We start from the raw sequence: 12,922 nt of genomic DNA, 5'->3' as shown, positions 1-12,922 counted from the left end.
GAAATACAGTAAAAACAAATTATTACAATTTAAAATAACTGTTTTCTATTTTAATATATTTTAAGGTGTAATTTATTTCTGAATTTTTTTAGCATAATTACTCCAGATTTCAGTGTCACATGATCCTTCAGAAATGATAATAATATGCTGATTTGCTGCTCAAGAACCATTTCTTATTACTATTATCAATGTTGAAAACTGCTTAACATTTTTGTGGAAACTGATACATTTTTTCCAGGGGCCGGTTTCACAAAGATAGACTTTGACTATGGCTTAGATATAGTAGATAGTCAGACTTCAGATAGACATCTAAATCAGACCGTTGCACAAAGCACTTAAGACTCTGACTATCTTAAGTAGGACTACACTGCAATGCATTCTGGGTAAAATAAGACACTTTTCAAAACAAAAAACATGGCGGATCGAGTAAGCGCATTCAACCGCTCAGTGCAGTTTACCCCAGCGGAAAATATGTGTTTGTTGGAGGAGTATAACAGTTACAAGGACATTTTACTTGGGAAAATTAGCAGAGAATGTAGTAACAAGAAGAAATGTTTAATTTGGAAAAAGATTGCTACAACAGTTAACAGCGTTAATCCGACTGTTGAGCGGAGTGTTAAAGACGTACAGAAAAGATAAACAAAAACATGGTACAAGATGCCAAAAAAGAAATATTTTAGAGGAAATATTCCCTTCTCATAGCTCTCTCCATAACGTCGTCAGCAAACCACAAATTATGAGCCATTTTCCCTTTTCTTTTGGCTGTTTGTAATGTAACTGATTGTTATTGCTGGTTGCCAAGGTAACATAGAGTCTTAGACCTAAGTTAGCCTGGGGGTAAGGTGTCTTATTTTTTTGGTCTAAATTAATTCAGTCTTTATTTTTGTGAAATTTTAGACTTGTCTAACACTATAGACCGGTCTAAAATAGCTTTGTGAAACCGGCCCCAGGTGTCTTCGATGAATAAAAAGTTAAAAAGAACAGCATTTATTTGAAATAGAACTCTTTAGTAGCATTATAAATGTTTTTACTTCCACTTTTGATCAATTTAATGCATCCTTTCTGGACAAAACTATACATTTCTTACTGACCCCAAACTTTTGAATTGTAGTGTACTTAGATGAGGGAAATACTGTCAATCAAAACGATTACTACTTTTATTCTGAACAAAGATATCATGGATCAAGATGTTAACAACTTCTGAAACTATAAGAGTGAACAGGGGGACATGAAGGCGATGCTGAGAGGGGAAAGTAAAATTAAAATTACACACAGTAGCTTTATGATTTCTGTAAGAGTTCCTGATGTATTGTTTGTGTGTGCGTCATTAGATTCGAGCCTCTGGAACTATTCAGCACTTTCTCAGAATCTGTTGTTCAATAGCTGACGTACCACAGTGCGGATTCCTGCCCAGAAGCAGCACATTGGGAGGAGACATCATAATCAGCTGATGCAGGGTCTCCTACAGTAAATAGGTTGGGAAACAGGAGATGGAAGAGGTGAGATACACAGAATCTTGTTCAAAAAGCAGCAGCTTTCAGTTTTATTAAAGAGCAAAAACAGACCCAGCTGCTATCAGTTTCATTGCATTCAACCGTTTTAAGCAGTAAATTACAGGCAGGACTGGGGACCGGGGTAATTGTTCAGAGACGTCTCAGAGAGTTGAGGAAACTTGTGTGCAGACCCATTGGGGATGGTTTAAATCAAGACAATTATTAAACTTTGATGTGGTGCTTCAGATGAACTTCAATGTTGTGGTCACCCTTCTCTGCAATATTATTCATGTCTAAAAAAAACACATTAAAGGATCAATGCAGAGATAATTCAAGAAGTTAGATTACACAGTGCTCACTAAAAGACGTATTAGACCTCATAAGACCACAAAACGGGGGGGACCATTAATTACAGAACACTTCAGCTTAAATCAGCATGACAATGTGTATTAATAGTTATTAAACACCTTTATTTAAAGGCATAGTTCAAGAAAAAATACAAATTCTGTCATTAATTACCCTTATTTCATTCAAAGTAAGACTTTCGTTCATCTTCAGAACACAAATGAAGATCTTTTTGATGAAATCTGAGAGCTTACTTCTCCCAGATCTTTACGAGAGATTGCAAAACTAATCCATATGAATCGAGTGGTTTAGTCAAACATTTTCTGAAGAGACACGATCGCTTTATATAGTGTAAACACATTGAATTTAGGCTTTTATTCACACATAAGCATTCATCAACCCACATCAGTTGTGGTAAAAGGAAGCTCAAGCATGTTCGCTTGACGTGCGAGAACCAATGAGGTTCATTCTCGTGTTACGCAGCACGTTTGAGCTTCAGCGAGAACCAATGAGGTTTGTTTGCTTCTGTTTATGTTCGCCGATCAATGTTTAAATGTGAATAAAAGCCCAAATTAAATCTAAGTCTGTATAAAATGATCGAGTCTCTTCAGAAAATTTGGAACAAACCGCTCAACTCACATGGATTAGTTTTACGATCTCTTTATGAACTTTTTGAAGCGTCAAAGTGGTAGTAGCGTAGCTGTCAATGGAAGGACAGAAATCTCTCAGATTTCATCAAAAAGATCTTTATTTGTGTTCCCGAAGATGAACAAAAGTCTTTCGGGTTTGGAACGATGTGAGGGTGAGTAATTAATGACAGAATTTTTGGGTGAACTATCCCTTTAATAATGTCTCTTTGTGGCCAGCAGATGCCCCAGAGCGTCCAGGGCTTTTCAATGTGCAAGTTAAATCGACAACACAAATCAACAAAGGTATGGGTGGGCTTATTTTGCTGGTCCCTTTTCCATATGGGAATTCGTTAATGCAGATTCTTCTAAGGCAAGATCGGTTTAAGTTTCGCTGAATAAGCGAGATCAATAATTAAACTGAATTGCCTCAAAACTCAAGGGAAGTCAATGAAGTCAATCCCAACGATTCCAGAGTGCTTTTTATGAATGCTGCTGAGTATGAACAGCTCTGCTATGTCACACTATTTTAAATGCACTATGCGCATTTATATAGATTAGATTTGCATTTCTTGAGCACTGACCTTGTGTCAACTTAAGACTATGGTTTTGCAAAACCGTAATTTCACTGACTAATTGAAAACCAGTGACAATTAAGCAACAGGAAATAATTCAGTTATTTGCCTTGTCTGTATTCAAGGTCATTTTCATTACTTTGACCGCTTTAGCCGGCACCATGAGAGACAGGTCTCATGGGATGTAAAATGGGTCATTTTCCAGCTTTGCTCCAGGCCATTGCTGTTTCCTAGCTACTGATTACACAGATGTTGGCTTGGTATGCTGATATCTAGGCCAGTCTCTTTGAGAGGAGCTTGTAGGTTTGGTGGCGAGACTATTTCCACACGGACAGATGTGCAGGATTCAGGGTGGGCTCTCTGTGATTGGAAGGGGGTAGCAGGAAATTTAGGGTATCATTTTAAATCCTGCCCTTCCACCCAATGGGCCTCCATTTGGAATAAGCAGAATCCGGTAATAAAGAGGAACTTCACAATGAACTTATGCATGCAGCAAAAACATATGTGAAATAATAACTCAGGTTATATATTAACCTTTTTCTCTGCTTTACAGAAGACAAGGCAGAAATTGGGCATAGGCCTTGTTTACACCTGGTTTTAAGATGCGTTTTGGTAGATAAGATCACAAGTGGACGACGTTAAATACAGGTGTAAACGGGGTCTAAAACGTTTTGAGCTTGTCCACTTTCAGAGGTAGTCAAAAACACATTCGACCGGATTGCTTTCGTAGTGTAAACGCTCGAATGTGTTCAAACAGCCACAAAAGACCATCTACTCTCCGTCTACTGACCTGATGCATAAACATTATGGGAAGCGCTCTAGACAGGCTGGATTTAAACTTTGTCAGCTGAAGACCCAAGTTTGGTTAGAAGAAGAAAAGCATACCAAGCACAATGTTCTCTCGACATTCCTGATTTCTAACACACACTCAAAGCATTCGGCTGGTCTTTGCGGCTATCAGAGCAGAAACTAAAGCTGCTGCTTTACGTATGTTTTTTCCGTTGTCTCCTTTCGCGTTCATATGTAAATTGCGTGAAAAGCCCATACATTTACCTGCCCATAGACCCTCCCCTCAAAGAAATCAGAACAGAAGTGGTTGAAAGTGGACAAAAGAGATGAATTAAAACACCTGGGTAGGGTTGCACCAGTCGTTCGTAAGTTCTTTCTTAAATTGGAACGTAAAGTCCACACTAGAGGCTTAGTAACTACTAGCTAGTTTGTAACTAACTCTGAACTTTATTCCGTTGCACCATTTGTTCGTAAGGCAGAACATAGCTAGTAGGTCGTAAGCTCTCCGTAAAGTAATGCGTAGTCGCATAATATGACGTTTAGCCTCGATGATCCAATAGCAGCCTTCAAATATGTGAGCAGATGTTGTGTTGAAATCAAGCGGCAACATTCTGATCTGAAAAATGAAGCCTACCCGGAAGTGCGAAAAACTGCAATACATCGAAAATCCGCTAGGGGCAGGTCCCAAAAGGGAGCAAATGTCCATAGCCCCCATGTTAAAATGTCCGTTTTCACAGCATAAATTCATGTTTTTACAGGTTGGTCCCATGGACTTTTATTGTATTTTTCGATAGCTTCCGAGTGCCTGACAACTGTGAGGGGGGTGAATTTTTTTCTAACTCGTTAGTTTAGATCGTATTTAGATATAAAATGTATGACAATAAGGGCGTGGTTAACTTTGATTGACAGCTTGATTGACAGCTGACAAGGCAGCGCCACGGAGAATGACAACATAAGAAGCGCCATTTTTTAATACAGTTGACATATAATACTACTGTTTCTGTATCATGAAATGTAGTTTTAAGAGTTTTTCAGGCGAGAATGTAGTTGTTTAAAGCTCAAATCTGTGGTTTATTTAACGATTTATGAAAATGTTATCCAGTTGATCCAGCGATGACTGGGCGCTCGGCGTTCATGTACCACGCCTGGAGCAACCTTTTCTCGGCTAGACGTTCTGAGGTTTGCCGCCAATGCCGCGGACTCTGGCGTCTCTGTAGTGGTTAAACATGAGATATAATTTGTCTTGGGTATATCTAATGGGCGATTTTTGGTCTCGTGAATCTAAAATTTTTTCCCTGGGCAATCGTTTTGGCTGAGGGGAAGTTTCATAACTTTATAAGCTATTTAACTTTACCGTTGTATGGTTAGACTAGAGCGCTGACTTTGTATGTTTGACTGAATTGTTTGCTTTATTTGTATAGCTTCTTATACCTTTTACTTATACTTTTATAATGGCTAATATCGATAAAACTGAAATTTAACAAAAAGAGACTGGGTTGAGTTTTGTCATTTTAAATTTTAATACAACGAAGATGATCTGTAATGTTGTTTACTGCAAAATCTGTTGTTTAGTACAAATGCACATATTGCCTGGACCATATTAAAATGTTTAATATTTTTATATTATATTTAAAACGAAAAGAGGCAGGTTTGTGTTTTATATTTTGTTTTTTCATAAATAGGCAAACGTTATGTGCAGTTGAATATAATCAATATGCGTTGCCTGAACCACATTTGTGTGGCTATAATGTTTAAGATTTCTTTAAATGAAAACGAAAAGAGTTAGTATGGTGTTTTATAACATATTTCGTTGCCTAAAATATACACAGAGATAACCGGAGTAGCAGAGCAAGCTGAGTGACGCGCGCTGCGTCAGAAGGTGGGCGGGGTTAGGATTTCCCAAGATTTTCCAAGATGGCGCCGCCCATACCCCCCATAAACGGCTTCAAACCCGTTCTTCAGAAAGTCTATGGGTGACGTCACAGACGCTTTGTCCATATTTTTTAGTCTATGGTTGAAATGCTGTGAATTTCAGTTTATCCTTCATTCTTTTGCCTCACGTTACTAACGGTAAAAATAAGTTTCCATTAAATACGATACTTGATCATGAATAGCATAAGTGTTTTTATATGTGAATAACATTCAGAAACTGTATTTGAAATTAAATGAATAAGGATCAATAAATAAATATTGATGCAAAAAGCATAAGAAATTACGTTTATTGATTATGACTGATATTTGACATGCACAACATGGACCGACGCGCACAGCGGCGTGCTGTTTAGGATGGGTTTGTGTTAAAGATAGCCGCTAACAAAGTAATCTTTTCACATAATGTTCTCTCTTAAAATGTAAGCGAGTGTAAATGTCAGCATAATCATATATGTCTAAAGAATTTAAGTCTGTCAGGTAAAAGAAGAGCTTATTGATGCAGTTCAGTCTGTCTGATATTTTATTCCATCCGTTACTCCTGATCGGAGGCTGCCGTAAATATTTAGTTTATACGTAGAGTTACGATTCAACTAAGTTTAATGGTGCAACGCAAAAATATTTAGAAGTGCGTAAGTCGTAACTTAGTGTCCATTTACGTAAAAACTAGGCTAAGTTATAACTTACGCACAGCTGGTGCAACCGGCCCTAGGTGTAAACAGGAATGTGTCTCCCTCGTCTACTTGTGATCCGGTCAACCACAACGCACCTTAATACCAGGTGTAAACAGAGCCATAGAGAGCAACTGCACTGCCCACTTTTTATTGGTCCTGGTTTTGGTAGTAATTCTCTTATTCATTTTTTCCAAAGGAATCCAATAATTCAATATAGCCTTGAACCAATCAAACCAGCTCAGAAATGAATCACAACATTACAACATTTGATATCAAAGCAAAAAAAGTACCTTAAAATCCAGGGGAAAAGGTACACGACTATGTATTATATAACTGTGCATTTATCTCTTTTATTGGCTGTAAGTCATTGATTGTAAGTTTAATTGTACGACGTTTGTTGTTTATTGCAAAATATTCAAACAGATACAAACATTACCTCTTTTTCTTTATAATGGCAACTTACCTGATTTCTGTTCAGGGATTAAAGGAACACGCCAACTTTTGGGGTTATTCACCGTATCCCCCAGAGTTAGATAAGTCCATACACACCCTTTTCATCTCCGTGCGTGCCGTAACTCTGTCTGACGCACCCACCGCTAGCCTAGCTTAGCACAAAGACTAGAGGTAAATGGCTCCAGCTAGCATACTGCTCCCAATAAGTGACAAAATAACGCCAACGTTTTCCTATTTACATGTTGTGATTTGTATAGTCACAGCGTGTACGAATAACAAGGTCACATGAGACACAGCTATCTTCTAATCGTATAAATACTGGGAACTATATTCTCAGAAGGCGAAGCACTGCTACTTGGGCAGAGAGATTTACTCCATCTCTGAGTGAACTCTGCTCCTCACCACGGGGCTTCTCAGGTGCTGCGAGCAAATTACTCCACCCAAGTAGCACTGCTTCGCCTTCTGAGAATATAGTTCCCAGTATATATAGCCTACGATTAGAAGATAGCTGTGTCTCATGTGACCTTGTTATTTGTACACGCTGTGACTACACAAATCACAACATGTAAATAGGAAAATGTTGGCGTTATTTTGTCACTTATTGGGAGCAGTATGCTAGCTGGAGCCGTTTACCTGCGGTCTTTGTGCTAAGCTAGGCTAGCGGTGGGTGCGTCAGACAGAGTTACGGCACGCACGGAGATGAAAAGGGTGTGTACGGACTTATCTAACTCTGGGGGATACGGTGAATAAGCTAAAGTCACAAAAAGTCAGCGTGTTCCTTTAAGGGTAGTGTAGTTCTTCATTGGGAATTCAGCAAAAATATATCGATATTTTGTTTTTTTTCATTAATTTTTTTTTTAAAATAAACTTTAGCATTTTATTTTAGATTTTTTACATTTAATTCATCTGTTTTAAGAGGTTAATGCAATATCAGTACAATTTAATTTGTCCATAGAGAAAATTAATGTGATTTTTACTTCTGAAAACACACTCTGTTTCTGCTCCGAAAGGTACCTGCATTTCTCTCTGTGACTTACCTGGTAGTATGATTTGATGTGGTAAATGAGGACAGACAAGTTTTGAGCTCTCTGGCCGACATCATTGTACACTTTGTTTAAAACTTGAACAGTCCCTTTGGGATTTCTGCAACAACAAAAAAAGAAAAAAGAAAAGAAAAATGTATTCCTGTAACATAAAATCAACTCAAGCAAGAAGCATCCAAAACATCTTGTTTCTGAAGACCTGCTTAGTATATTAACCTGGACTAAGGGTAGGAGCAATAATAGCAACGACACACAATCTGTTCATTCATTCTGGGTTTTTTTTCCCACATGACTTCATTCATCAAGTAGCCAGCACTAAAGCAGAGCCAAAGAGCAGCAGAATTCAGTTCAGGTCAAGTCTAGACTGAGACTTTAACTCTCTCAGTTGAGCAGCTCAAAGTTTGAGTACTGACACAGTGACCTGAAACACTGCTGTCCCATGATGCACTTCTGTATGGGATGTGATCCGTGCCACCATAAAAAAAAAAAAAAAAGTCTATAGTCAAGCTCTAATCCATCATCCTCCAATCCATCATCCTCCCTGAATCCGTGGGATTACAGTTTTCAGCTTCATGCTGTACTGTTTACTACCTTAGCATCATGAGAATACAAGATTTCAGCATTAACTATCCTTTAAATGGCAATTAAATATACACACATTACCCTGCAATGGCATGGATGGGTTTTAAACATTTAAACCAGCTATGGATTTTTGTCTCGGAGATGGAAATAGAATTTGGGGCAAAAACAACTCACCCATATGCACCCATCCAAATTCTGTCCAGCTGAACAGTCTGAACGACCGACTACAAAGTGTTCCTTCATTGCCATGACAAAGCATACAGTGTTTTAGGGCTCCTGCATGGAATGAGTCATTTAAAAGCTGAAACACATGCCGTCTGCAATAAATGCCCGATATTAGATGCAAACAACACCAAAGGGTGGTGGTAACTTCGCGTCTGGAATGGGAGCACGAATTTGATCACATGTGCAACAACAACCTGTGAACTGAAAAATCACTGAGAGAACCCTTTCAACAGTCTGCCCTTAAGCATAGCACTTAACTAAGTGTTTAATTGCTTTGGATGAATAAATTAGACTCAATAGCTAATTGAATGTGTGCCAAGTTTCCTTTGATGTACATACACTATCATTCAAAAGTTTGGGGGTCAGCAAGAATTTTTTTATGTTTCTGAAAGAAATCTCTAATGCTCACCAAGGCTGCATTTATTTGATCCAAAAACAACAACAACAAAAAAAACAGTAGGGTAAAATGGGGCTAAAGGGGCACCGGGGTAAGAGGTGCATTTGACTTTAATCTCTTTTAAACCACTAGATGGCACAAAAATTCAGCTCAGCCCTTTTCGTAACAAAGGCTTTTAATGATGCACGTGGAAATTTGGCTGATCGTGGACGGCAACGCAAAGCTGATTCTGCGCTAATTTGATCTAAAAATTAATGTTTTTAAAAATGTTGTAGATTTATGTAGCAAAGGAGAATCAATAAAATTATTGACTATATTTTGAAACAAAGGTCTTGTTAATGATTTTCAGTTTCATTCAAGGTAATTAAAGCAACAGTTTTTCAATAACGGAAGAATATGTAAAAGTATGGAATTAAAAGTAAAAGGCACCATTATTAACATGATAATATACAGCTGGCTGATTTTTCCATTTGTTGACATAACATGGTTATATTCAGATGGTAAATATCAAATATCAAGTTGGGTATCCACCTTAGAGATAATCACCAAATTTATAATGACACATCAAATAATAAAATGTCATATTTATTTGTTACTACTGTAAAACTATATTAATTTATTATGGGATTTCAATGCTTTCAGAATCTTTACTTTTTTGATTCATTTTGTTTCTGTATTTTTAAAATGAACATATTAATGACAGTATATTTATTTAAAAAAACCTTTAGTACAAACTTTGCTAAAATTGTTTTGAACAAATTTTAACTTAGACATTATTAAAAACATATTATTTTAGCTAAAGTATTTGTATAAATAATGTGTGCCTTTTGCCCCAAGCTGGTGAGCCTTTTACCCAGTGTGTTTGGGTTAAAAGGCCCACCTTGCCACCTCATACATTTATAAGATTTAAAAAAAAAAAATGAATTTTTTAAATATTTAAATATTTTTATAATGTAATTTATTTCTGTAATGGCAAAGCAGAATTTTCAGCATCATTACTCCAGTCTTCAGTGTCACATGATCCTTCAGACATCATTCTAATATGCTGATTTGCTGCTCAAGAAACATTTTTTATTATTATTAACAATGTTGAAAACAGTTGAGCTGCCTCATATTTGTGTGGAAACTGCATTTGTTGAAAAACTAAACATTTGTGGAAACTGGAAACAGCATTTATTTGAAATAGAAATGTTTTGTAACAATAAAATATCACTTTAATGTCCCTTTTGAATTAAATTCATAAAAGTATGGATTTCTTTCAAAAAATAATTTAATGATCCCAACTTTTGTCCCATTTCGTTTTTTTAAATAAGAAGTTGAGTTGAGTTGAAGTTGAATTAAGTGCTCTGATAATATATCTGTGTGCAGATTTATGACATACACATACTTACATTTGATTCATGATCTTGTTCAAGAATATTCCGTCCACTAATTCAGTGTATTCAGAGAGCAAGTTCCCCTCCTTGTCACCTAGTTGACCAAATGTTTTAACCTTTGAGACAGACATAAATGGGTAGTTAAAGTGACATGTCATGAAGTGACAGCAGTGTCCTGAAGAGGGACATTCTCTAAATGACAATTATCTAATTATACATGCATATTTGTGGCATTTTGAGACCTCAAATAGAGAAATTACATGATATATTTGTACTCTTAAACACATTAGTCAGGCCAGTTAAGCAAACTACAAAAATATAATAATCAGTGAAAACCAGGGCTAGTTCATACATTTCTCAGAGCATGTTTATGATCTATAACGAAAAGTTCAGTGGTAGAGACACAAACCTAAAAGTCTGGGCTACATTAAAATGCCCACCATTAGCCTATTAACTTTTTGTGACAACATGCCCCCATAGAGGAGGAAAATGTTACAGTAAGTTACATGAGGTAAGTTGTCACAATGGAACCTTCCATTGAATAGACTACTATAGCCTTTTTAGATATATTTAAAATGATATACAGGGCAATTCACTAAACCACAAAAAGATAAACAAAGAACATACAGAATCATATAGCCTACACCTATACAATTACAGAACAAAACAAATATAGCCTATAGAACAAAAATAATACATAGGTACACACACACACACACACACATCTGCACGTAACAAACTGCAACTTACCCAAGTGACAAGAGAGCTGCTCATGAACTGCTCCAATATCTCTGGAATGTCACCCTCCATATTAATATTACACGATCAGAGAGATTTACAAGTCAAAAACACTTGGAAGAAACACAAAGCCACATAAATCCAGCACTGATGTTTAACCCTCTCCATAGGCAGCTGAGCGGAGGAAATGTCGCTGCATCATTGAACAAAATCTGCAATTCACACCGCTGCGACGCAAGACCGCATAGAATGCGTGTAGCTCATTCCTCGTCAACAAACTGGTTTCTGTTATTAGATTGAAAATAAACGCCGAATGTTGCCGTTTAAATATTCCATCAGGACTGCAGCATCTTCCGGAGCCACTCCGACACCTCGCCGAAACTGCAGTGCGCGTGACTGCTGGAGGTCTAGCACTTACAGTGCATGTGAAGTTATGAAGTAAAGGCCACCAGCAATTAGAATCCAAAGAACATAAGATTTGAATAACTAAAATTAACTGTCATTCAGTGCGATTTCATGATTCCTTCATCAAATGGGGGGAAAAAACAAGGTCTAAGTGAAAAAGTTTGACTGGGTGTATGTGTCATTTTCCGTCCCACAGCAAGCATCTGATCTGGACAGCAGTATCAGTGGTTTAGTACATCTCTGACCTTAATCTGTTACCATAACAACAGCCGTCAACCCCCAATCACCAGTAAAAATATAATCTCTCTTGGACTGTGCTTTAACTCGTCATTATAGGCTGTATGACCACATCAACAAGTTCTGCTGAGGGGTGGAGTCAATGCCTACTTGAGAACTATTTTAATTACGTGGAAAGGAAAACGGTTCATTTAGGATTGATTGATTGATTGATTGAACTTTATTGTCCAGTCTGTTTTCACAGAGCGGAAATTTTTCTTTGACACTGTAACATACATTCACTGCTTAAAAAAACACATATCACACATCAACAGCACAAATACAAAGAATTAAACACTGTAAGAAAGAAACATTTAAAATTTAAGTCGTTCTATTGTTTCAATTAAAACACTGTACGATTTAAGATAATCACTGCCATTGGAAGAAAATATATTTTATATTGATAGTCTGTGAGTCAATATCTCATACGATGAATGTAAAAATATTTTACAGGGCAAGTTGTTTTTGCTCACTAAATTATCTTATTTTCAAGAAACGGCTGAATACGCATCTTTTTCGGCAACACTTGATCCATTAATACTTTCCTTTCTCTTCTCTTCTAGCTAGGCTATATTTAAAAAATAATAATACGTAGGCTTATACTGCGTTAGACTAAACTGGGAAGGGTCATAGCACGAACATATCGTTGTCCTATTGTTAGTTTAACTACTTATATTGCTCTTCTCATTTGTAAATCGATTTGGATAAAAGCGTCTGCTATGATTAAATGTATGCTAATTGAATCTAATGTGAGGCTTTGGCGCCATCTTGCGGAAGACTTGAGAATTCCAGTTTAGACTGCAGAATCAGGTTCTTGACTAAATTAGCGGCTCCACTTGCACTAAAGAGGTGCTGAGCGATGCTAAAGCTTAGCCAATGGGCCCTATTATGCCCTTTTACGAAGTCTAGATTTTGTTTTGGGGTGTACTATATGCTTTCATGCTTGATTGTTCAAAAAAAAACATTATTTCCCCCATATTTTACAAATTTTCAGTG

General features: G+C 37.0%; 1 protein-coding gene across 4 annotated transcripts in view; it reads right to left on the bottom strand.

The window, feature by feature from the left end:
- Window positions 1-11,941, bottom strand: part of ccdc88aa (coiled-coil domain containing 88Aa) — a 30,812-nt gene extending 18,871 nt beyond the window's left edge. Inside the window, exons 1-4 of one of the 4 annotated variants that reach the window (XM_084129570.1) lie at window positions 11,258-11,941; window positions 10,523-10,623; window positions 7,922-8,027; window positions 1,393-1,462 (exon numbers count right to left, since the gene is read on the bottom strand). In XM_084129570.1, the coding sequence (XP_083985696.1) occupies window positions 1,393-1,462; window positions 7,922-8,027; window positions 10,523-10,623; window positions 11,258-11,317 (337 nt within the window). In that variant the 5' untranslated portion in view covers window positions 11,318-11,941. The remainder of the gene's footprint in view (window positions 1-1,392; window positions 1,463-7,921; window positions 8,028-10,522; window positions 10,624-11,257) is intronic. The other 3 variants (XM_084129569.1, XM_084129568.1, XM_084129571.1) reach the window with 3 other exon arrangements.
- Window positions 11,942-12,922: the final 981 nt, after the last annotated feature.

The sequence above is a fragment of the Abramis brama genome (genome assembly GCF_963993115.1).
Source record: "Abramis brama genome assembly, chromosome: 11".
In the NCBI taxonomy this organism is placed as follows: Eukaryota; Metazoa; Chordata; class Actinopteri; order Cypriniformes; family Leuciscidae; genus Abramis; species Abramis brama.
Note: the sequence above shows the minus strand (reverse complement) of the source record. Positions and strands in the feature narration are given on the sequence as shown.